This window comes from Tyto alba, unplaced genomic scaffold (assembly GCF_018691265.1).
Source record: "Tyto alba isolate M040663 unplaced genomic scaffold, T.alba_DEE_v4.0 Super-Scaffold_16, whole genome shotgun sequence".
Taxonomy (NCBI): Eukaryota; Metazoa; Chordata; class Aves; order Strigiformes; family Tytonidae; genus Tyto; species Tyto alba.
The window spans coordinates 33,870,621-33,894,342 of record NW_024881278.1 but is presented as its reverse complement, the minus strand read 5'-3'; the positions used below and the strand labels follow the sequence as shown (position 1 = coordinate 33,894,342).

At 55.0% G+C, this 23,722-nt stretch overlaps 1 protein-coding gene across 5 annotated transcripts; it reads left to right on the top strand.

Moving 5' to 3' along the window:
• Positions 1–103: 103 nt before the first annotated feature.
• Positions 104–21,766, top strand: KLHDC3 (kelch domain containing 3). Of its 5 annotated transcripts, none has more exons than XM_032994059.2 (11): positions 104–220; positions 7,100–7,335; positions 9,797–9,973; positions 12,225–12,340; positions 13,651–13,722; positions 13,950–14,163; positions 14,456–14,542; positions 15,714–15,822; positions 20,303–20,376; positions 20,777–20,855; positions 21,123–21,766. In XM_032994059.2, exons 2-11 carry the CDS (start codon positions 7,182–7,184, stop codon positions 21,187–21,189), a joined length of 1,149 nt encoding a protein of 382 aa, XP_032849950.1. In that variant the 5' UTR covers positions 104–220; positions 7,100–7,181; the 3' UTR covers positions 21,190–21,766. The 5 variants fall into 5 exon arrangements, with proteins under 5 accessions (XP_032849950.1, XP_032849955.1, XP_032849954.1 ...); XM_032994064.2 differs by lacking the exon at positions 104–220 and adding an exon at positions 1,019–1,246; XM_032994063.2 differs by lacking the exon at positions 104–220 and adding an exon at positions 1,268–1,371.
• Positions 21,767–23,722: the final 1,956 nt, after the last annotated feature.

Here is a 23,722-nt window from a genome sequence, read left to right as displayed (position 1 = left end):
GCGGTGCCCAGCCGCGGGGTGGGGCACGGAAGGCGCCCACCCCTTCACCCCCCCTCCCCAAATTGGGGTGGCGACCCTGGGGCTCGGTCCCTTCGGAGGACGCCCCGCTGGAGAGGGTTGGGGGATAGGCGGCCGGCGGGGCGGGCGGGGCGGTGCTGGACTACAAGTCCCAGGGAGCGGCGGGCGCGGCGGGGTTGCCGGGTTGCCTTCCCGCTGCCAGGTACGGGGCTGAGGGGAGGGGGGGGGGACACACACACGACACACACCGGTGGGGTGGAGCGGGGGCTCCCCGCCGCCCCCCAACCCCCGGGAGGGCTGGCGGAGCTGTGCCCGGTGGCGCCGGGAAGGGAAGGGGAGGGGGGGGTGTTGGAGTTCCCGCCGCGGCCGCAGCCCTCCCCGGTTGCCCTCGGCCGGCGGGGCGGTTGGAGGCGAGGGGCGGCCATCCAAAACCACGACCCCCCCCCCCCTTTTCTCCCCTCCCTCAGGGGGCTGGCGGGTCCCTGCTGAGGAGGCCGCGCTGGTGCAACCGCCGCTTGGCCTTCCCCCTCCATCCCCGCGGGGTGCTCGGGCGCTGTCACCCCCCCCCTTTATTCTTCCCCCCCCCCCCCCCCCCCAAGCCTTGGCCACGGTGATGGGCTTTTGGGCCTCGCCTGAGGCTCCGAGCTGGCCCCCCGGCTTTCCTGAGCCTTGCTCCCCCCTCCCAAGGGCTCTGCCCATGGCGTGGCAGGAGCCAGAGGCCAAAATTTCCCAGCGTGGGGAGGGAGGGGGGGGGGGGTCGAGGAGTATGGCCCAAGCTTCGACACAAGCTACAGAGAAGCGTCGGTGGGGTTTGGGGGTTTGGGAGGCGAGGCGTGGAAGGGGAGGGGTTGGCTCAGTCGGTGTGAAAATCTTAGCAGGACTTTGGGCAAAAGGAAGTCAGCGGTGGGCAAAAGATTTTGCGCAAAAAAAATTTAGGAGGCGGCGGTGCTGTCTGCGGGGCGGGGGTACGCCAGAATAAATTTCTGCCTGAGCAGTGAGGTCTGGTTCCCGTGTCTGACGCGAGCTTCCAGATCAGTCTCGGTCAGCGAGCTCAGGGGCTGTTGTAGCATTGTCTGCTTTACTGGTGCTGGAATCGCGCTGCAAAGTGCCCGAGCTGCTGAATGTGCAAGCTTGCAAGTTCAACCTGCCTTAGCATAAATAGTCAAAGCATCAGATAAACGTCAAGCATGAGTGAAGAAAGTGGGTTGTCCTTGCGCTATCTCTAACAGTAAGTTGGATGTGCTTGAAATAGAACTGTCTATATGGACTGCTGTGAGCTGGCTGGACTATTTTAAGTGTTACTAAACCTTCTGGCTGGCATCTTTTGGGAGACGGGACTGAGGGAGCCGCACGGTAGGATTTGCTCTCTGGAGTGACTTTCCAGGGGCAGTGGGTTGCTCTGCTTGGGGTGGTGCTGTAATTCTGGGGGTGACAGAGAAAACCTGGGACGCTTTCTGCTGGGTTTCTCCTCCTTGCTGTTGGAGGTTGGCTGCAGCAGGGCTAATCTGAGCAGTTTTCAGAAACGGGTCTAGATTGCATGCACAGAGGAACGAGGCAGCCCGGTGAACTCTCTTTGCGCAAAGAAGTGGATCCAAGGATATATATTTTTGTTCTAAGATTATCATCTGGCTGCTATACTTGGAGATGGTCAGTAGCTTTCTATCTCCAATGAAGTGTTTTCATAGTTAATTGTAGGGTTTGAAAATAGAACGTCTAAAGCAAATAGAACAAACAGCTGAAAAATCTGACTATCAACCCTGATTTTTTTTTTTTTTTTTTTTTTTGGTCATCTATGCCACTTTGCTTAAGTTAGCAAAACAGTTTTGGAGGGCATGCTGGTAAGAAATCACTGATATATTTTTCTGGTGATGTCAGATGGCTGTATGTTGTGCTGGTAGACTCTGTTAGGTGTAAGCTGGGGCAGTTAGGTTGAAGGTAGTTGCAGGCGTTACGCGCATCTTCGGACAACAGCACAGCCAGAGATTTGGGAGTGTTGTCCATAGGTGCTGCATTCGAAGAATGCTGAGCTGACTTGAAATCTGGTTCTTCCCTTGCTTAGCAGCAAAATGCCTCAGCTGAATCGGCCACGCTCTCTTTTTCTGGATGTCAGCTCTGACGAAGAACAGGGGAGGTGTGGAACGATGTCCACAACTATTTCTCTGCCAGCAGACTTGTGAGCTTCCTCTTGTGGTCAAGTGTCTTGCCTGACGGCAGCGACAGAGCCAGTCTGGGGTCACCCCGTGGCTGTTGGTGTGCCACTTACTCTGGAAGTGTGTGCCTGGGCTCGTGGTGCTGTGCACAGCCAGTGGAAGGCTTCGGTCGTTTCTGTGGGACCACAGCAGGTTATTCTGAGCATTTCTTAATGTTAGCCTTCCTGTGGTTAGTGGCACAGGAACAACTCATTGCTGTGCTCTCTTAATTTCCAGCATTGTGATTATCGGGTAGGCACTTCAACAGTAGGTGACGTGTAACCTGATTTTTAGCAACATTATTCCTGCCTGTTAATGACAGGACCTACCAGGGTTTCAACCCACATTTCTCTGCATTCTCTGTGCTTGACTAGCTCGGGATAGATTGTGCTAGACCAGGGGAATGGAGACTTGTGAAGATTGCATGACTGCTGCCTGGGTGAGTGCAAATCGAAATGAAAAGATCTTTAGTTTTTGGAGAGGCGAAATGGGGAGCTGACACGTGCATCGGTGAAAATGAGCAGTGGCTGGGACAGAAGCGCATGTGCCCCTCTGCAAGGGAGACCCCAAGAGTGTGGGTGCACGTGGTCAGGATGCTCAGTGCATCGCTTCTCCCAGCCGAGACTGGGGGAGGAGAGGTGGCCAGAGCTCCCTCATCTAAGGTGAGCAAGCATGTGCCAACCGAACAGAGCGTGTGGGAATGCAGTTTCTTTGGTTTTGTTTCATCTGGAAAATCTCCTCCCTCTATATAAGAAACTTGTGCTTGTTTTGGTGGAGCTTTTTCGTCTCCCTGTAAGCATGCGGTCATAGTTCCTAGGGGCATTGGGGCACGGTTCCAGGTGAACGTGCTGAATCAAAGGAGATTCCTCAGACCTTCAGCCAGCTTCTGGTGTGGGCAAGATGAACTGGGGAGGCCGCTCTAGAAGAGGTGCAGCTCTGGGGAGGAGAGGGGTGGCTCAGCAGGACTGGGAAAAGGGATGTGTGCTTGGCTCAGTGTCTGCACAAATCCAGGTAGAAGGCAACCCGCCTCTTACCCTGCTGGCTTTCGGCAGTAGCAATAGCTTCTCTAATTTAAGCAATTCTTTGGTGTGAAAGCCCTTCCTCCTACCTGTAATGAATGTCAGTGTTGCTAACTGTCCCTTTGCTTTGCGGTGCAGAGTGAAAAAGCACCTGGTTCGCCTGAGCTGGAACTGCCCCCCGCAGCCGGTGCCCTCCCAGTTCTCTGGTACCTTTTTGCCTCTGTCTTATCAATATTTCTGTGTTTGATAGCCTACGTCCCTGTTGCTGGTGTCCTAAATGAGAAATCACAGAATGTGTTTTGCATAGCTTAATGTCGTACAGTCGGGGGGAGATTGTTAGTAAATCGTTTCAGGCCAATTTTGTTGTTCCCCTCTCCCCCTGCTGTGCCCTGTGTAATCTTGAAAGAAATCTAAGGCACACTGCTTAATGTCAAGTGTATTAATGCCTCCTATTAAGTAGGAAGTCCTCATAGGAATGAGGTTGGAAAGCGGTGTATTTATGTCCTCGTTTATCTCATGTAAGTTATCACTGGAAATCAAAACCTGAAATGGAGCGTAACAATGTGCGTGGTCGTAGGACAGAAAATAACTTTTTCTCAAAAAAATATGTTTAACTCGTATGTTCAGAGAGGGGAAAACTGCGGGAGGAAAATTGACTTTGGGACAGAAGACTGCCCTAATGAAACAATTTTGGCAGAAGGCAGGAGAGGAGCGAGGCTGGAGCTGGACAGGGGAGGCACGGGGAGGGGTGGAGGGGTCCTTGGGAGGTGGGGCTGTGGAGGGAGAAGAGCGGGGTGGGTGGACCCGTGTGTGGCCGAAAAGGGGGGAACAGCAGCTTGGTGAAGGCGGGAGGACTTCGGGACTGTTTCAGGGTAGTGAAGAAGAGAAAGATGGAGCCCGTCTGGATGATTTTATTGGTGTAGAGAAGAGCACCTGGGTTTGGAAAAAACCCTGGCAGCTTGTTCAAGCCTGCGTTTGCCTTTGCCTTTTAACATATGAACCTGTAAGGGTTGCTTCACGCTTCTGATCGCTTTGTTTTCACAAAGCAAATGAGTGTTTCCGCCTGCCCCGGGTCTGAGGAGCGGCGGCAGGAGCCTGTGCTGGCTAAACCTCGCGCTCTCTCTGAAGGGGTATCCATCTTCAATCCCATCACCTCCACCGTGGCCCCGGGGCCTGCATACAACCGCCTGCCTCCTGGAAAGGACTGGTCTCGGGCAAGATCTTTCCCAGTAGTTGTAATTGTAGGAAACAACATGACAACATCGTTGTTACAACATCAACGTACGTTTTCTACAGCGCAACCAGCTGGGCCTTGAGCTGCTGCCTCTCCATTGACCAGATTAATTGCTTAGGACGTGCCGCCTTCGTTTCCTTTGTTTCTATGACTAATCTTCATTACGAAGCTCTTCAGGCAGGGTAGCTGGCTCCTGCTGGAGCCAAAGGACCAGCGTCCTGCTCTGGCAGCAGTGTGCTCCTTGGCACACGGCTCCAGTGAACTCCCAAGGGGGAAGAAGAGTTTTTCCCAGCTTTTCTGGAAAAATAGGCAAGCGGCTTGGTACGATGCCTGACTGCCATGCCAGGCGGCTGTGCTCTACCCCAGGAGGAATCAAGTAGAAGAACTTGGAAGTAAGATTCATCCTCTCAACCTTCCAGGATCAGGCTCAGTCTGAAGAGTGTTGAAAATACTGACACTGGTCAATAAAGTCCAGTTAAGCTCCTTGAGGAGTCTCTTTCAGAATCGCTTAACCAAGAAGTGATTTTCAGGAAAATATTGGCTAGGTTTTTCAGTGATAACTCATGACTGAGGTAGGAGACACATTTAGACATGTGAAGCCCTCAAAATAGCCTGGAAGGTGACTTTGGTGGTCTCCATGGAAACTCATCTGTTCTGTAGCTTTGCGGAGGACTTACACAAGAGCTGCTGCCTGGCTTGGGATAAAAAAAAAAAAAAAAAAAAAAAAAAAATTTAGTAATTTATTAGTAATTTAAAAAAACAAAGCCCAAACCTGTTAGATCTGGATTTGGGATGGTCCCAGACATGGCCTGTAGCAGGGGAGGGATGTTCCTGGGCCCTTCTGGAGCAGCTCTGCTGGAGAAAAGCTTGATGTGACTTTCTGGGTCGCTGACTGCAATTTCGGTTACCGTGGGTGCTGCAGGAAGAAGGGGCTTCGCAGGAGGGACTCGTGGTCTGTGTTCATCGGTTACAAACAAGACCGTAGGATGCTCTCTGTTCGGACCTTGCACTGTTGCTGTAACTTTCAGGTACAGAGCACGCACTGGCTGCCAGTCTCTCTCCTGGGAACAACTTGAAAAAGAAATAACTTTAAAAATAAATTACTCAAATTTTGCTGGAATTTAGGAGCTCTGGAATGAGGCACCTGGTTGCTGGATGCTTCTGTCTTTAGTGCACATGGTTGGAGCTGGAAGCCTGAGCTCTGCTCTGTGCCGGGAGCTCCCTGTTGGGCTGCATCTCTGACTCTGGCCCCGGGGGTGGGGTATAAAATGGGGGTGTGCAGGGTGGGCAGATGCTGCTGTGATCAGGCTGTTGCTGGGCTCTGCGGGTGCCTGGTTGTGAGCGGTGGTTCCTCTTGGCTGAGGGGCTGGGGGGAGGCCAGCTGGAGCAGAGCAGCAGGGTGCTGCCCCTCCTTGCTGCTCTCCAGCTGCTTCAGAAACTAAACAGGAGGAAAGTTCTGCTTGTGAAAACTCACTACCTCCCCAAAAGAAAAGGGCTGGAGAAAACACGTAGGAATTTTAGTCCCCGTTCTGAGGCATCTGCAAATTTCTTTGCGTTCTGCAAATGCTAAAACTGGGTGTGGGGTGGGAGCACACTGGCTGCACCTTCCAAGAAGCAAGAAGCAAGCAGTTAAAAAAAGGGACTTTTCTTTAGGCTGTCTGCAACACTGATATCTCTCCTAATGGCTGTTTTTCACCTGGGAGAAAACTGTTAAAGAATTGAACAGACCTGCTTTTTCAGAAGCACCCGGTCAGGACTGTGCTCCCGATCCCTCGATCCAAAGGAGAATCTCTGCAAAAATCAGTTGCGGTGACTTCTCTAAGAGCTGATCTAGCCATCTGTTTGAAGTGTGAAGCATATCAGTTTCTTAACTGAGATGCGATGCTACAGAATTTTCATAATTATGTCTGGATTTGCTGCAGGAGAAAAAGGCCTTATTCTGATCATCAGCAAGTAGCTTTCTCCCCAGACTGGGGGGTTTCTGTTCCCTCGTGTTTAGTTAAGCTAGACCCTAGTGCTCAAATCAGTGAGTCCAAATGCTGGTGGTGTAGTCCACCCCTGCACTGGGGAGGTTGTTGCTTTATGTGGGGGTGGCACTTTGGGGTTTTTTTGTTGGGTGGGTCGTGGTTTTTTTCTTTTTTTTGTTTGGTTGGTTTGGCTTTTTTTTTTTTGTTGTTTGTTTGTTTTTTAATTTTCCTCTGCTATTTCTCATGACTGATCCAAAGAGCCTGCTCTCTTCCCTCTGACTGTTCTTTTCACCTTCACAATTGGCTCTTGCGACGTGTTTTCATTCATGTGGACAAATTGTTCTGGCGGGTACATGTGCGAGGCATGGCTGGGCACGCAGCACTCTCCTGCCTTCCCCAAAGGTGCTTGGCTGGGGCTGCCTGTACAGCCACTGTGAAGTTGTTTGGGTTTTTTTTTTTTTGTATGAAAGGGCATCTCTGCTTGCCCTTCTGAGCCTTGCTTAGGTTACAGTACCTGCCTTGTGCCCCTTCAAAGGGCAGAGTAAAACCGTCTCCAGTTGAGAGGCAGAGGAGCGAGGATACGGCAGTGTGACCTTTGCAGTTGGCATTCAAGGAAGACAGGAAGACCCGCGAGGTGAATCATGTTATTTTAGCATTCTGTCTCTGTTGCAGAGCCAGGCGACATCGTGGTGGCCCAGGAAGCATGCAGCTGTGGCACTGGGGGCCCTGAAGACTGGCTGGCTCGCAGAGAGGAATGCTACGGTGGGCAGTGCACTTGGAAGGTGGGCCGCGGAGGGTGAACCACGCGGCCGTGGCCGTCGGGCACAAGGTCTACTCCTTTGGTGGATATTGCTCTGGAGAAGACTATGAGACTCTGCGGCAGATTGACGTCCATGTTTTTAATGCAGGTAAACGTGTCCCTGCGGCGCACGGAGGAGCGGCTCGGTGGGCTCGGCTGTTAGTTTCCTTGCCCGTTACTGCTGAACGTGTTACAGCCTGTAACGTGCTGCCTGACTTTTAATTTCAAAAAGTTATCGGTGCCTCCTCCCTTGCGCAGCCCTGTATTTTTAGCTTCAGGGGGAGGGCACAGAGGGACTGTGGTTCAGCAGACTGCTAGGAAAAAAGGCTCACTGGAAGTAATCGCATAGCCAATGGCTTGTTTCGTCCTCGTTCTCTGTGAACGCTAACTCATCTAGGTGCAAAGAAGTGATGTTTAGCTGGTTCAGGTCCCCCATCCAGTTTGCAGGGCGACCATGCTCAGCTGCTCCCAGCATGGGAGCAGGGTAGGGTGGGAGCCAGTGCACTCAGCATAGTCTCCAGGTTTAGCCTCCCAAAGCTCTTTCCCTGTGGGGGCAGCTGCCAGCACGATGGAGTCAGTTGGGGCATGTGGCTCGGGTGGAGGCCTTCCCATGTTGGCAGCAGCTACCCCGCAGATTCACCATGTGGCTTAGAAAAGCATCTGGAGCTGGAGATATTTGCGTAGCGTAGCCAGTATCTGTCAGGAGGCTGAGTTGGAGCCATGACTGTGCTGAGAGAGGCTGCATTTCTTGAATTTCTTTGAATTGAAGAAGTTACCGAGCTGGTCCATGAAGTATTTCCCTATAGGTAGGCAGGTGGTTGAAAAGTTGCACAGATCCTTGTATGGGTCCATCTGAACAGAGGCAAGAGCATAGACCCAGTGACCAGTTTTGCAGACTGGACAGCATAGCATGCTGAGCACTCTTCTAACACGCACATGGCACGTAGGTAAAACTAGTTTGTCTGTAAGATGCAGTGAATTCTAAGCCTGACTGTGGAGAAGCCTGACTCGTGCAGAAGTGGGTAAAGGCATCGGTTACGCCGGTCTGCCAAGGTGACCTGCTCGCAGTGTAGAGGGGAGTGTAGCTCAGGATCTTGGGAACAAAAACATTCATCTCTATCCAGAGAGGCTGGGCTCTCACACTCAAGGCAGTTGAACGTCATAGCTTGTCAGATGTGCCAGTAGAGCACTGCTCTTATGGTGGAAGCATAATTACCATGCCCAAAGGAGTGCTCTTGCGTTGCCTTCCCTTCTTACCACTCCCAAAAGATTAAGTGACCGTGTGGGAGGTGGCACTGGCTTCCCAAGCCCTGGCTCGGTTAGCATTGCCAGGTTCCAGTGCTGAAGCCAAGATACCAGATTTTTGAATGATCTCTCTGAGTCAAAGAAGGCAGCTGTGTTTTAGGAAACATCCTGTCTAGCTTGACTTTAGCATTGGCTGTGCTTCCTCAGTGCCCTTTCTGCCTCTGGGGTGGATACCTTTTAAGATGCCTGACCCTTCCTCCATGTTCGTATCTCAGGGGAACTGCAGACTATTTTTTTTTGGTATATTTTGTGTTCTCTCCATGTTGAAATCAAAGCTGGAGGCTGTATGTGTGGTAGAGGGAGGGTGGCTGGGGGCCGTCATGTAATGGTCACGTAACACTCGCTGTGACTCTTGCACTGTCATTAAACCCTGTAATACCTGTTGGCTGCTCTGGCTACTGCTGAACGTGACATACAGGCTGCCAAGAAGGAGAACCTGTAATCACAAGGAACCTCTATTAGTAACACAAGGTTAGCAGGGAGAACTCAGGTATGGATGGGGGTAAAGGAGACAGACCGCTGTCTCACCTGAAGCTTAAAAAACAAAACAAAAGCAAGCAAACCCTGCTCCTACAAAGCCGCTGTTTTGCTTTCCTTAAACTGCTCTACTGCAAGTCTGAGTGATGCCTTCAGGTGTTGTTCCCTTGCATGTTGCTACAATGAATTATTCCCGTGCTGCCCATTCTTCCAGCTCTTCAAAAATGTCACTAGCCTGAAGTAGTGTCTGCATTCATTATCACCTCCATGCCTTTTTTTTCCCTTTCCTTATTTTTTTTTTTTTTGGGGGGGGGGGAGGGGGGAAGGTGTGTGTCCACGCTGTACCTTCACTCACAGTCTAGGATGAGCCAGAGTGGAAACATCTTCGGTGTAATTGGTGCAGAATGGAGCTGTGCTGGGTTTGTGTGTGTGGCTCGGCCTTGGCCAGAGGCAGGTCTGACTTGGAGCTGGTGAATTTTGAGCTCCTGCATGGTGAGCGGCTGTGTGGTGCTCAGATGCCCTCAGGGCTTAAACCATGACAGGAGCCTCTTTCCCTCCAGAGTCCTCTGGTCCTCCAGTGCTTCTTCTAGTCTCACTTGGACAGGGATCTGTAGAAAACTGTGCTGCTGTGTTCCTCAACGAGCTGCTGCTCAGGGTCAGACAGAGCTTTGTTTACTATTTGCTTCTGCACCTTGTCATGGGGGAGGAGAAAAAGCGCCGTGCAGGATGGGTTCTGACCTGTGAGCATGTGTAGCAGGCTTGACGTGGGCTCAAACTTGTGCTTTCAGTCTCTCTGCGCTGGATCAAGCTGCCTCCAGTGTGGACAAACAGCCGAGACCATGTGAGAGAGGTGCCCTACATGAGATACGGACACTCAGCAGTGCTCATAGATGACACCGTCTACATATGGGGCGGTCGCAACGACACTGAGGGAGCCTGCAATGTGCTCTACGCCTTTGATGTCAGTAAGTTCCAGCTTCTCACTCTTTCTTGTCACAACTGCTCTTGATGATACCTTCTCTCTGCCCTACCGTGCTGCTCCCCAACTTGTTTTCCTGTTCCTCAGTCCCTGCAGAGTGACAGTCTGGAGGAACTGGTGCAAATGGGGAATTGGTGTTGCTGGCTGTTTCAGCCGGTTTAGGAGAGGAGCAGGGTGGCCGGTGTGTCTGCACACTTGACTCTCTGTAAAAGCCTTTGAACAGAGATTACTGAGCTCGCCTAACAGTCAAACTGCCTTTATTTGTTCTATCAGCTTTGTGTGTTCTTTCTGATAGTAACTACAAGCAAAGCATTCTCTCTGTGTGATGTATGATTCCTTAACTGTGGCTGAAGGTCGCAGCGAGGAGGGGCTAGAGCTCTTGAGGATTGTGGTTCCTCTGCAGAGTGGTCTTTCTGAAAGCACGAAGGAGAGCAAGGAATAAACCACAGAAGTAGGGCAAAATAAGGGAAGGCATGAGTCAAGTTAGATGAACCCAAAAGATAAACTCCTCGAGCCTTTCAGTTGGCTTCTCCATCGTGCTGCTGGGGCACCTGGAGAGAACAGGCACCATCAGGAACCGGGTGGACAGGAGCATCAGGAAAGAAAGAGAATACATCTGAATTCTGGAGGCCATCTAAATACTGACCAGTAACTGGCTTGCTGGACTTGCAAGGAAACTACTTGCTCTGGTGCCTGGTCATGGGTTCCCTTCTTCTCTAGGAAATGTCGCGCAGCTTGGAGCTGCTCTCGGCACAGGGTTTCCCCCTTCCCCTGACACATGCAGCTGGGAAGCCACCAGTAAGCCTCTGCTTACGCAGAAGTCTTGTAGTGGGAGTTGCCTGCTCTTTCTGCCAAATCCAGTGCTTTAGCATTAAGTGAAAATTCACGGAAAGGCCAGACATCAGTCCTGGTCCGAACCCTCTGCAGCTGTCTGTACACGCTGTGCCTGTCCCCTGCCAATCCTGGAAAGTGAGGCTGGCAGTCAGTCCCGTGCCTGTGGTGTAAGTTCCACAGCAGGAGTCGCATCAGGCCGGGTGTAATCCTGGCTGAGTGCAGTTTTGTCCCGTGGGGTGCTGAGGAGCTCACAAGTCAAGGTCTTTTCCATCTCTAATTTGATGTGTTGTGCTTGGGCGAGATCTTGCTGCTACCGTGTGACTGGGCTTGAAAGCAGCCCTGTGAAGGAAAGGAACTCGATAGCCACTGCGGCTTTTTTACTAGAGGCTGCCCAGGGATTCTGTTGACCTTGCAAGACCCTTTGTGTGGCTCCAGCTGGTGGATAGCTGTGGCCGGAGGCCAAGTTCAGAGAAGTTACCCTCGTGAAGAATGTTGCTTTGGCTCCAATGCTACTGCTTTCTGAAATAAGCACTGCTCTTGGCAGCTCGCAGCGGTTTGGGAGCATGGGGGGAATGTCTCCTGCTGCCTCAAGGCTTATCTGTGCCTCTCTGGGCTCCTGGGACAGGTGCCTGTTGCTGCTTGGCAGCGTGTTGCTGGCTCGGCTCCATGCTGCCCTGGAATGGAGAACAGCTCTGGCTGGATTTAAAGTCCTCCCCTAAATCAAGCCAACCCCTGGAGCATCCAGGCTAAGGGGCTAAATCTGGCTGGTGCAGACTCACGGGGAGCAGTGCGAAGGGAGCCATGAAGAGTGAGGAGGGCTCCCCTTGAAGAGGGGATGAGAATGCGAGAAGAGTAGCAGATAAGATGGGGAGCGTTGCACTGCAGAGGTTGGGGTTGTTGACAGTAGCTCTGTTGACACGGTGAGCCTGTGGTTAAGCGACCTCTGCCTGGATTTGAAGGGGCTGTTTTTCCTCAGTCCACCGGCACCTCCGCGCTCCGAGGCCAGCTGAGCCATTTAGCGTCGCTGTTTCGGCGCAACCGAAACCGTTAAACGCAGGGTTGATAAGTGACCCCCAAGGAGGCTTTTGCAAGAGATTCAGTACGAAGCCCGTTGCTGGAGCAGTGCTGTACCACTCACGCTCAAAACGTGAGCTGGTTGTCAGGTCAGGGAGAGTCAGCAGCCGTGCCCAGGAGCGGAGGCCTGTCACCGTGCCCCTCTGTGGGGGCTCAAGCAAGGCGGCTTCTTGCCTGAAGAAACTTGCAGCCTCTCTGGAGAAGCAGCGTGCTGTGTGTGTGTGAGAGAGAGAAGGATTTCTGTCTAGGAAATGAAGAACGGTAGTAAAGAGCTATCCCACCCCAACATCTGCTGTATTTTGTTAGTGTTGCCTCCTGTTCTGTTTCAGACACGCACAAGTGGTTCACGCCGAAGGTGTCTGGAATGGTCCCAGGAGCGAGGGATGGGCACTCGGCTTGTGTCCTGGCAAAGAGCATGTTTATCTTTGGAGGCTATGAACAGCTGGTGAGTATTCTCTGTAACTGTTCTTTGGTGATCCCTTGGGACAGGGACCTACCCAGGATACTGGTAGAGGCACCATACAGGGGCACATCCATAGCTGTTTTCATTTCATAACTCAGCAAAGGTATGGCGTTGATTACCCAGGTTATGCTCGTTGTTTTGTGGAGAAGATGGTTGGGAAAATAGGCCTGAAAAAATGGTGGATTTCTTTTTTTTTTTTTTCTTCCCCAAAACATATTTATATTTTGACCTCTGTATATTTTTATAGATTTTTTTTTTTTTTGTGTGTGTGTGTGGCTCGGTTCTCAGCCAAATTTAGATAGATAAATACATAAGATTTTAAATAAATAGAGATTGACACGCATTTATTCTAATTTGGCTGAGAAATGAGCCAGAAAAGTCACTTTCCAATGTCTGCAGTGTTGCTGTGGAGTTTTGTCCTAATCTGGTGTATGTGCCCAGTACTCTGTACCTCCTCTCACATCTTGCTGATCCCCTCCAGCAACCACTTGCTTGCCCTCCCATTAAGAATACCTTGAGCCAAAGGTCGTGCTGCGCTAGCTGTCAGTGTGCCTAATGCTCCCCTGAGCAAATCCTTATGCTCTCATCTTAAGAAGTGGGTAAATACCATTTCAGCCTACCGGAAGAAAGCTGGGGCTCTGTTACGGTGGTCCCTGGGTTATTCCCCTTCTTCTGAGGACCATAGCCTGCCGACTCCATGATCCTGATCACAGCAGCGGGAGCAGTTCAAATGTGGCTTGTTTTTAACCAAAATTAAACACGCCTGTAGCTGCCTCGCTGCTGCCCTGCCTGGAGGAGCAGGAGCCTCTGCTGTTCCTGTGAATGCAGGCTCTTCCAGGCAGGTGGCTGCAGGTGAGTTTCGTGGCATCCTCAGAACCCCGAGCGTATCTTCTCCTGAATGTTTAGCTTCCTAGAAGTGATCTTATCTTCTGCCCCTCGTCAGGTGGCCTTAGCAGAGCGGGTTTGACTGTGCCATTGGTGCCGCTTTGTTCTGTCGCTGCGTGGAGTGGAGGCAGGGTCCTGCTGTGAGTGGACACGCTGTGTGCAGGACAGCCTTGGAGGGAGGAACCGAGCACCAAATAAATGGGAAAGCTGCGGGGAGAGACAGGATGCCTTTGAGGAGAAGTAGGCTTTGCCTCTCTCTTGTTAAGTGTGCTGCCTACCCTGATGTTTTGGAGCAAGCACCATGTCTGCTAGGAAGCCCCGACTCCAAAGGGATGCTCCGGGTGTGTAGAACAGCATCCCTCCTGGGGCTAGTCCCTCTGTGACCAGGCTGCCTTGCTGTCTTCCAGGCTGACTGCTTTTCAAACGATATCCATAAATTGGACACCACAAACATGATGTGGACCTTAATCTCTGCCAAGGTCAGTGCCTGCATTTCCCTCTGGTTTGTGGAGGAACTCTTGTCTTTGCTTACTCTCTGGGGTAGCTGCCGACATTTGTCTCGCAGCTTCTGCCAGGTGCGGCTGGGATCTGCAGGAGGGGAGGTTCTCCAGGAGAAGGCAGCCACCCCAACTTCCCCATCCAGGTGTGTCATCTCCCTGGGTGATCTGCAATCTTTCTCTTGTTCTGTTTTACTCTGTCCCGGCAGGGTACGCCAGCTCGCTGGCGGGACTTCCATTCAGCTACCATCATTGGAACCAAGATGTACGTATTTGGTGGCAGAGCGGATCGTTTTGGGCCATTTCACTCCAACAACGAGATCTACTGTAACCACATTAAAGTGTTTGATACAGAAACAAACTCCTGGCTGGACTCCCCTCCAACTCCAGTGCTTCCTGAAGGCCGGCGGAGCCATTCAGCATGTGAGTGTGGGTGCGCTGAGAGGGGAGGGCAGTGGAAGGAAATTCCTGCCCGCCCCAGGAGGGGTGTCTGGTCCTGTGGGTGGAGATGTGGGCTAGCCAGGGGTGCACAGAGCCTGGCTGCTGGGGAAAGTTGGTGCCCACCAAAAAGCCTTGTGCGTAGCCCTGCAGGTGAGGGTGATGTAAGCAAAGGTGGATAACCAGCGCCGCTTTGCTTTGTATTTGACGTTGGGACAGGGACCTGCTGGGCTCTGCCTTGCATCAGTGCACTGATGTCTGTGCTTACTCCCCACAGTCAGCTACAATGGGGAGCTCTATGTATTCGGTGGCTACAACGCACGCCTGAACAGACACTTCCACGACCTCTGGAAATTCAATCCAGGTATTTATGCTTTTAACTTGTTGCAGTGATAGTGCTCAAGGCCCTCAAGTGTGTGAGCGTACTCTCCAAGGGCTAGGAGCCTGCTTTGGAGGGAAACAGAACTGACAGGAGCTTGCCACCGTGCTGGGGACCCCTGTTCTTCCACAAACTGTCTCCAAATCTCAGTTAGAAAGTGGAAAAGGAAGTATTCCTGGAAGACACGGCTAATCAAAGGGTGGCTGGCAAAACTGTGTCTTGTTCTTAAATATGCAGAGGTGTTAGCAGGAAAGAAGATACGGGGAAGCAGTGGGGCTAGCGGGGCAAGAGCGTAGCAGGGGAAACAACTCGAGTTGAGGTGTAGGCTCACCATATCCCACTCTCTTGGTTCCAAATCAAACTGTGCGGCAGAAGGGGTGGTCCTTCAGCTGGTATCCTGCATATCAGTCAGTTGTGAGCTGTTTGGGGGGTTCTCAGTCTTCGGGCACTTTTCGCAGTCCATTAGACTGATTTTGTTTGCCAATTGCTTTGCATCCCAAAGTTAACTGAGAGAAGCCAACTTGCAGCTCCCCAAGCTGACCTGTGAGCTAGTGTGAGAGCTCCTGAAGGTTTCAGTGCTGTGCATTAGTGATTAATCACCCGCTCCAATCCTTGCCACAGAGAGCAAGGACGAAGACTGCTGTCTCGTCTCCTCCGCTTGGTTCGGTTCCCCATGCCCACCTCCCACAACCAAGCTGCCGCAGCAATCTCGGCTCTGCGAGCGTGCTCTGCATTCACGGGGGCTGCCAGGAGATGGAGCTGGCTCCTGGGTCTCCCTGCAGATAGGGAGGGCAGCGGGTTGCGGGGGAAAGGAGCCTGCCTGCTCCGGGGGCTCCGCGCTGTACAGCTCCCCGACCTGCTGCCCTGGCAGCCCGCGGGTCCTGGCGCTCAGGCTTGCAAGCAAAAGGCCTCGACCTGCCACATCTATCTAGTAGGCAGAGCTGTGCCTGGCGTCCGAGGGACACTTGAGTAACAATCTCACAGAAGCGCGTTGTTTTGCCACTAGTGGGGTGGGGAGGGTGGACGTTGGCTTAGCTGGTGTCTGCGGGGCGGTCGGCCCCTGGTTTTGCTGTGAGCTGTTTAAATCCATAACCCGCCTGTACCTGGGCCTTGGCCGGGCTCTTGTGACAAGCTGGTGCACTCTTCTGCCCCTTAGTTTCTCTTTCTTGGAGGAAGATTGAGCCCAAGGGGAAAGGCCCGTGTCCTCGACGCCGGCAGTGCTGCTGCAGAGTGGGGGACAAAATAATTCTCTTTGGAGGCACCAGGTAAGTTGTGCGGGGTGGCTCTGTGAGGGGGTTTGCCATTCCCTTCAGCACAGTGTCCCTCCATGCTCTGCCCCATGCTGTAGGCAGAAGCAGCACTCCAGAGGCACGTGGCAACTGTCCCATCTACCTTACAAGTGTAAAAAAATCATGTAGATCAGGGCTCCTCTGAAAAAAGGCCGAGGGGGAGATTGAAGGTGCCGTGTAAGCTTGTAAAGCACCTGGTAACAAGCCACCTTGTGCAAGTAGAGGCACAAGTGTGCAGCGTGCTGTTCAGGAGGGGTTGTGCAGTGGCCAAGCTTTCTATGAAAGAGGTGGTGGGGAGCGGGGAGGAGATCCTGCTGTGAGAAGGACAAGTATGCCAGCCTGCTCGCTGTAGCAGCCCCTAGGCTGACTTACCCTCCCCTACGTGCTGCCCTGCTTCTCCCTCCGGAGTTTCTTTCTTTCTTTGGCAAGTATGGTGTCTTCCAAGCTGCAGCGGGATGTCAGCTCAGCTGGGAGCTGTTTGAGGAGCCCATATGCACGACAAGGCAGCATTCCCTCCCGTGCTGGTGTTCCTTAGCAAGGTTTTCATTCACCAGAGGGACCCGGTGTTAAGGATTTAGCTGTCAAACACTGGCTGTTACGCCGTCAGGGTGCAGGGCAGCTGGATGTGGCCAAGACCTTTAACTGCTGCTATAAGAAAGGAAGTGGCCCATCACTGGCACATGCTCCGTGCTGTCTGGAATGACAAACTGCAGCTCTGGGAGCACAGCCCTGTTTGCCAACATCTACCTTGCAGAGACACCTGAAATGCTTTCAGCCCTCCACGTGGTTTGGAAAGCTATGGGGCTTTCTCTGGGACCCTGGCGGTGGCTTTTGGGGGATGCTTCTGTAAACAGGTTGGGGCAGAGGACAAGGCAGGGCAGATTCTGCTTCTGGGCTGACCATACCAGTGTGAAGGAGTGAAGGGCCTTCAGGCCTCAGGAGCGCTGGGGGGCTGTGCTTAGTTGGAGGGTGTCTGTGTGGGTGTGAGGGAGAGCTTTGTGCAGGGGAGGTGTGCAGAGGTGCTGGGTATATCCAGCCTCCTCGACAGATCTTGGGTGCTTCTCTGTGTGGTAGAAGGCTTGGTAGAGCTTGACGGCAGTTTTGGATGCTCTCAGATGCTGCGGTGTGGATTTGCCTTACAGCAGCAGCTGAACTCTGATGTTAAACCCAGGCTCTCCTAGGAAACGCTAGCAAACCACAACAACTTTGCCACCAGCTTTTTGGAGTTGGGTCCACCACCTCTGCCAGGCAACGCAGCAGTGCCTCGTCTTCACCCAACGACTTCAGTATTCAGTTTGTTCCTTAATCTAGGCTCAACCCCAGCAGGGGCCAGTTCATCAGTCCTAGCCTGGGCTACAAAGAGCTGCTGGCAGCCAGGAATGCAGCCGGCTTGGACTGGAGGGAGGATCTTGCAGGCTGGGGAAAGGGGAGATGGGGGTGGGGACTGTGCCGCTTCCTGTAGCGGTTATCAGGTGTGTTCTGGAGCTGCCTGGCGAGATAAGGAGTTTTCCAGGAAGTCGTTGTAATGGAGAACTCCCTGTGGTCTGCCTCCTGACCTGTGCTGCCCTGCCAGGGGAAGGAGAGGAGGAGCACACAGCGCAGGGGGTCAGGCAGGGCTCCGCGGGGGACGAGCCAGCCACCTCAGCTTGCGCGTTAGCAGCAGGCAAAAAAAAACCCCTTTGTGTCTCGCCTTCCCTTCCAGGATTCCCGTACGCTGTGGACTCTTCATGTCTCACTTCTGCAGGGTGCTGGCTCCCGTGGCACCCAAATGCTTTGTTTCTTTTATAGTTCTGCCCAGAGCCTGGTGGTTTTGCCCCAGCGGTGGTCTCTCGCTGTGGTCAGCAACAGTCCTGTCACTTGTGGCCTGTTGAAGTGACCAGGAAGCTTCGTGTTCCCTTTAGCTGTGTCACAGCTGTAGCCCTGGTCTGGTTTCCTCCCAAACCCACTGGGCACTCCAGCACGCAGAGACCATCCAACAAGGGAGAACAAGGCGGAGAGGGAACGCTGTAAAACAGTTCAGCTGAACGGATGCAGATCCTGGTTTGGCTCGAGACTGTGTTTTTTCCCTGACAAGGCTTAGAAATGCCTGGCTCTTGTGAGGGAGAAGAAGGGGCTCTCCCTGGGTGCTTGGTGCAGGGCCCAAGAGCTTTGGCCAGCGTGCCAAGGTGCTGTGCAGCTGGGACGAGCGGTTTTGCTGGGCTCTGGCTCTGAAAGGGATGCCCTGCACCCTGCCGTCGGAGGCTTTGCCTAAGCTGCTTGTAGTTTGGTGATTAAAACTACAGACAGACGCGGTGCCTGCTGGCTTTCCTTTGAAAGATAAGGGATGGCCTAAGGTTTCCTGTGACGTGGATGTGAGATTAGATTGTGGTGTGGTGAGCACGCAGGGGTGGAATTAAAGGGGCTCTTGCCTCTCTCTGGGCGGCCGGGACCCATCAGCGACAGGTCTCTGCCAGCAGTGAGCTGTGCCCCAGTTTGTGCCGGGGCTGTGGGACCCTGGGCCGGGGGGGGGAGGTAGTCCTGCGGCCTGTAAGATGTGAAGCGAAGCGGGGAAGTGAGTGACGCTGGGGTGAGAAGCCACTGCAAGATGCAGTGAGGACATGCTAAATTGTTTTGTCACAAACCAAAGCGGGACTCCAAACGCCTCTCCTTTCTTTCAAATTCTCCCAAACCACCACCAGCCTGAGGAATGCTTTCCCCTGGCGCTGCCAGCCTGGGCTGATCTCTGTGACCAGTGTTTTAGCTGCTCCACCAAGAACGCAGAGGCAGGAAACCATAGGTGAGGCTGTCTGTTCCCTAGGAGTGCCTGAAGCCGTGGCTCCTCACTAGCATTCCAGGACCAACATGAGATGGAAGTATCAGCAAACTGGGATTGCTGTAAAATCCTGATCGGTGCCCGACACGTGCTCGGTTAGAGTCTTCTGCAACGCCGTCTTCGTTTTGGCATAACCAGGAAGCTGTGGCTGGAGCCCACAGTGATTCCTGAGACAGACTGAGAAGTGTCTGTGCTTGCCCAGCCATGCAGATGTTTCTTAGCTGCTTTCTCTACGTTTCTCTTACGACATCTCAGTGGCTGCGCCAGAATAATTACAGTAGATCTTAACCATGCGGCAACCGGAGCAATGAAGAGCGCGTGGCTGGGGCAGAATCTTTCAAACCTTGTGCTGTCGTGCTTGGCACACGACTTCAGCTCACGCAGCAGAACCCAAAAGCCATCCAGCTGCTGACCTAGTCAGAGGAACCCCAGTGAATAAAATGGGATGTTTGCCTGGCTGCAGGAAAAACCTGTAAGTTTTTGCCAGAGGGTTTGCTCTGTTGCAGCCAAAGAGGGAAAGAGCTGCCATTAAGCCAGGTGAAGACCTCAACGTCTGCTCCAAGTGCTTATTCTCTGCTGGTGCCTTCGTTCCTCTGTAGAAAAAGTTGAATTTCTGCAAAGCACCTTCTGTGTTGCCCTGAGAAAACAGCTTGGCTTACCACGCTCCGACCCACTGCCGCGCCGGGGCGGCGTGGCACGGTGCACGCTGCCCGTGTCCCCAGCAGCGTCCGCGCCCCTGAGAGCTCACAGTCAAGAGACTCACAGGTTTCCATGGCATGACTCGGGAGTAACATGTGGCATATGGCAGCCTGCAGATGTTTTAGTGCCGCGGGGAGAGCACAGCAGCGTTGCCTGCAGCGTGTGGCTCCTTCCGTTGCTTTTCCAGGTTGCAGAAAAATCTGGGTGGTCACTCGCTCCTCGGGGAGTCCGTCACCGTCGCTGGAGACAGCTCGCGGCTCCCATGATCTGTGGCCTGGCAGTGCAAGTAGAGAGCCTTACAAAAAGTCCTCTTGGGTCTCCAGCTGATCTCGCCTACCCCCCCGGGGACAGCAGCAGAGTTTTGGGGGCTTTGGACAGTGCCACTGTGCGGTGTCCTGGGTCAGACGCCTGTCCCACGCGATGTTCTCCCGAACCGCTGCACTCCCCACGGCGCGCTTCCCCTCGGCTGCGAGATGAAGTTGGCCTGAGGTCCCTCAAAAGACACGGCGTGGGCTGTGTCATCCTGCCCCGCGTGGTGGTTGGGGCCGGGTAGGGCTGAGCTGACCCCTGCCCGCCCAGGAGCTTTGAGCTGTGTGTGTTTCCTGACGCAGAGTAAGAGAGGCCTGTGAGGCGAGGGGGTTGCTCGCAGCTGGGGTCGTCGCGGGGGTGTGCGAGGGGGGAGCAGCTCCCTTGCTCCCTGCTGCGGCTCGCGGAGGAGCTGGTGTGTGTTTGTGCCTCCCGGCTCTGCGCAGCTCTGCCTACCCTGGGGGGAGCTGGGAGGGGGGGGGGGGTTTGGGTCCTGCTGGGGGAGGCAGGAGGGATCAGAGGGCCCTCGCACGGGGCGAGCAGGCCGGGAAGGGTCCTGGAACTGGGGGAGCCCGGGGGCTTTAACTGGTGTACAAGGGGTTTTGTCACTGACTGACACGCTTCGCTTGGCTTTTGCAGCCCATCTCCGGAGGAGGGCATGGGTGATGAATTTGACCTGATGGATCACTCGGATCTCTACATCCTTGACTTCAGTACGTGAGCCCTCCCTGCCCGGCCTCTGCCTCTCGCCACGAGGTGCCCTGCTGCGAAGCACCACGTGTCTCCGATGGCTCTGGGTGCCGGCCCCTTGGAGCCAGGCAGCTGCCTCTGGCTGCTGTACGTGGCTTAAGGCAGACCAGCCAGAGATGCAGCTGGGCTCGTGGCTCTTCATGAATTCCTTTCGCGCGCTCCTCTGCACAGATTCTGGGGGGGGGGGGGAAAGCATAAAAACACTGTTCCAGCCCGTCCCTGGTGTGCACCCTGCCTTGTCCCCCAGAGGGGTGGCCCGGGGTGCTCTGCCCTGTTTCCTACGGCCCTGATTGTGCGATGCCTGAGCACCACCCGTCGTGTCCAGACGAGGACTGCTGTGCCTAACTGCCCCTCTTTCCACAGGCCCCAGTTTAAAGACGCTGTGCAAGCTAGCAGTGATTCAGTACAGCCTGGACCAGTCCTGCCTTCCCCACGACATCAGGTACTGCCTGCTTTGCTGGGAGGCCACCCCATCCTTGTCCTTAGGGTGCTCCAGCCTGGCTGGGAGGTCACCCCGTGGGTGCTCCTCGGCCTTGGGGTGCTGCAGCCTTGGCTGAGGGCTGCCTGCGACCCTCCTGGGCGCTGTGCAGCTTTGGGGCAGGCTGGGCTGGAGACCACAGCTGGGGCTGACGTGCAGCAGAGCTGCTCCAGCCCTGGGGGGGGGCTGTGTTTGTGCTTTCTCTCAGCGTATCCCCTCGGTGTGTTTCAGATGGGAGCTCTCAGCCATGACAACAAACAGCACCATCAGCCGCCCCATCGTCTCCTCCCAGGGCTGATGCCGGCTCACCCCTCTGCCGCCCTGCTCTTGCCCCTCCACACACCGACCTCTTGCTCCACTGCCTGCATGAGTTTTTTTTTAGCCCTTTTAAGCAAGGAACACGTGAGCTCAGTTTGGCTTGCGCTCGCCAGGCCTCCCTCTGCCTTTGTCATGCTTTGGACAGCACAAGCGCGTGGGCAGAGCAGGCTGCCAGGCAAGGAATCGGCTCACCCCAGCAGCACAACTGTGAACTCCCCTCCTTTCTGATGGCTCCAGCGTTTCCTGCCTGCCTTCCCCTTGCCCGTGGAGCTGCAGCTGTGCTGGCCTGGTCCCCGGCCACTTTTCAAGGGCCTGAATCGACTCCCACAACTAGCCACGGACCCGGGTTTGGCCTCGGGCTATGAACTGGTCCTGCACTGCCTTCAGGGACCTCCACGCCTGCGCCCGCCAGCACGGAGCAGCTTCCCAGCACTGGAACGTCCCAGCCCCGAGCTGAGCCTGCTGTGGGGGGCCTGGGCCCAGCTGGACACTCTGCCCAGCTCCCGTTGTAAAACAACAACCGGGGGGAGTTTTATAAATTGCTGAGGCAGATGTGATTCCTGCTGCTCTCTCTGTCCTCGCAGGTGAACTGGGAGGGGGGCGGGGGGGGGGGAGAGAAGATGTGGGAGGTGAGAAAGTGAACCAGGTGCTTTCCCCTGGTCACCCGTGGGAGGCCCCACACCCGGCCGGGGTGGGAGAAGGGAACCTGGGGAATGTCTCCTGGGCTGCTCTGCCTCGGGAAGGTGGGTGCCCCACGGAGGGAAGGGGAGGGATGCTTGGGGCACAGAGGGCTGCTCCTGAGACCCTTCCCACGGCGGTGAGGTGTCTGATGCAAAGAGGAGCTCCAAAAGCGACCGTAGCGGCGCCAACGCGGGGAGAGTTAGAAAAAAGGCTTGGGCTGTCCCTTGGGATGTAAAATCACAGGGCAGCTAAGCGCTCGGTGGGGGCTGCGGGCCGGGAGTGGGTGGCAGAGAGCTCGTAGCTGGGGTCAAGCGCTGCTCATCCGGCAGCACGAGGTGGCCAAGGCGCGTGGAAGGGGCTGAAGGGAGTCGGGGTGCACCCTCCAGCCTTGGCACCCACAGGTCCCCTGCGAGGGCCGGGTGGGCATCTCCCAGGTGTTGTTGGGCAGCTCCTGCTCAACCTGCTGCCTCAACCACAGGCTCTCTCAAGCTGTGCTGTGAAACGGTGGAGTTGGGTTGGTTTATTTCGGGTGGGTGGGTGGGGTTTTTTTTGCCACGGTGCCCCCTTCCCCAGCACTGAAGCACCAAGCTCCTTGTAGGGTGCCAGGTACCAGGAAACACACACTCAGACCCCCTCCAGGCTCATGGGGGGGAGCGCAGAGGTTTCCCCCAGGTGCTCCTGGCTCTGTCCAGGAACGGCTGTCATGGTAGAATCGCAACCGCCAGGACATCGAGTGGAGACAACAGGCCCTAGCAAAGCTCAGAGCCCCATGCCAGCTGCCTCTAGGAGAGCAAACCTTGGGCGGGGAAAAAAAAAGCTGCTCTGGTAAGAAAAGGGGCTCACTGGGCAGAGGGTGACGGGCACCCCGCTCCCCTTCAAGGGGGTCCCTCGGGTTCCGGGGTGTTCCGGCCCTGCCGTCCGTCTGCCAGCGCCCTGCTGCAAACCCGGTCCCGGATGGCTCCCGGTGCCTTTTCTTGTCAGCTCAGCTCCTTCTCCCAGCACCCAGCTCAGGCGGCAGCGATGCCGGAGAGCGGCTGCCAGGCAGGCGGATGGGCCACGGGCCCTCAGCCCCTCGCGGACCTTCTGCTGGGTCAGCGACGAGCCGCGGGCCTGCAGCCGGGTGGATGTGTGCCCCACGGGGGGGGGGATCCCCGCTACCTCCAGCATCACCCCCTCCCGAGCAGCCAGGTTCACTTTAAAGACCCTGACTTCCTTTTATTGCTTCCCCTCTCAGATTGCAGCCGGCTGCCAGGGCTATTTTTAGCAGCCCTGCCTTCTAAAAATAGCCCCGAGCTGTTGGGAGTTGCGTCAGGAGAGGTAAACTCTCCCCACGAGCGGCTTGGCCCCTGCGCCCCGGGAGGGTACAAAAAGGAGGTTGGGAGCAGCGGGGTCAGACGCAGCCGGCGGCGAAGGAGGCAGCGGTGCCGCTGCCGGCACCATGACCATCTGCAGCCAGTGCCACCGGCCGCTGCGGGCAGAGACCAGCTGCCTGCCCAGGAGGGGCAAGCAGGCGCCCGGGGCCTCGAAGCCCTTCAGGTGAGCTCCCACCCCCCCCCCCCCAGCTCTGCGAGCCCCCCGGGGGGGGGGGGGGTGGCAGCTTGCGGCGCGCTCGGCCGCCCTTGCAAAAGGGGCCTGGGGTGGAAGCGTGGGAGCTTGGAGGGGCAGAGGGATTTCAGGCGGGCGGCCGCCCTCGTGGGGTTCGGCGGGGAGGTTCCGTTTGCTCGGGCTCCCCCTTTGAAGCATTGCCCAGCCTGGCTCCCGAACAAGAGGGGCACCGGCAGCGTGTGTGTGCCCCCCACCCCCGGGGCAGCCACGAGCACCCCTGCCTGCAC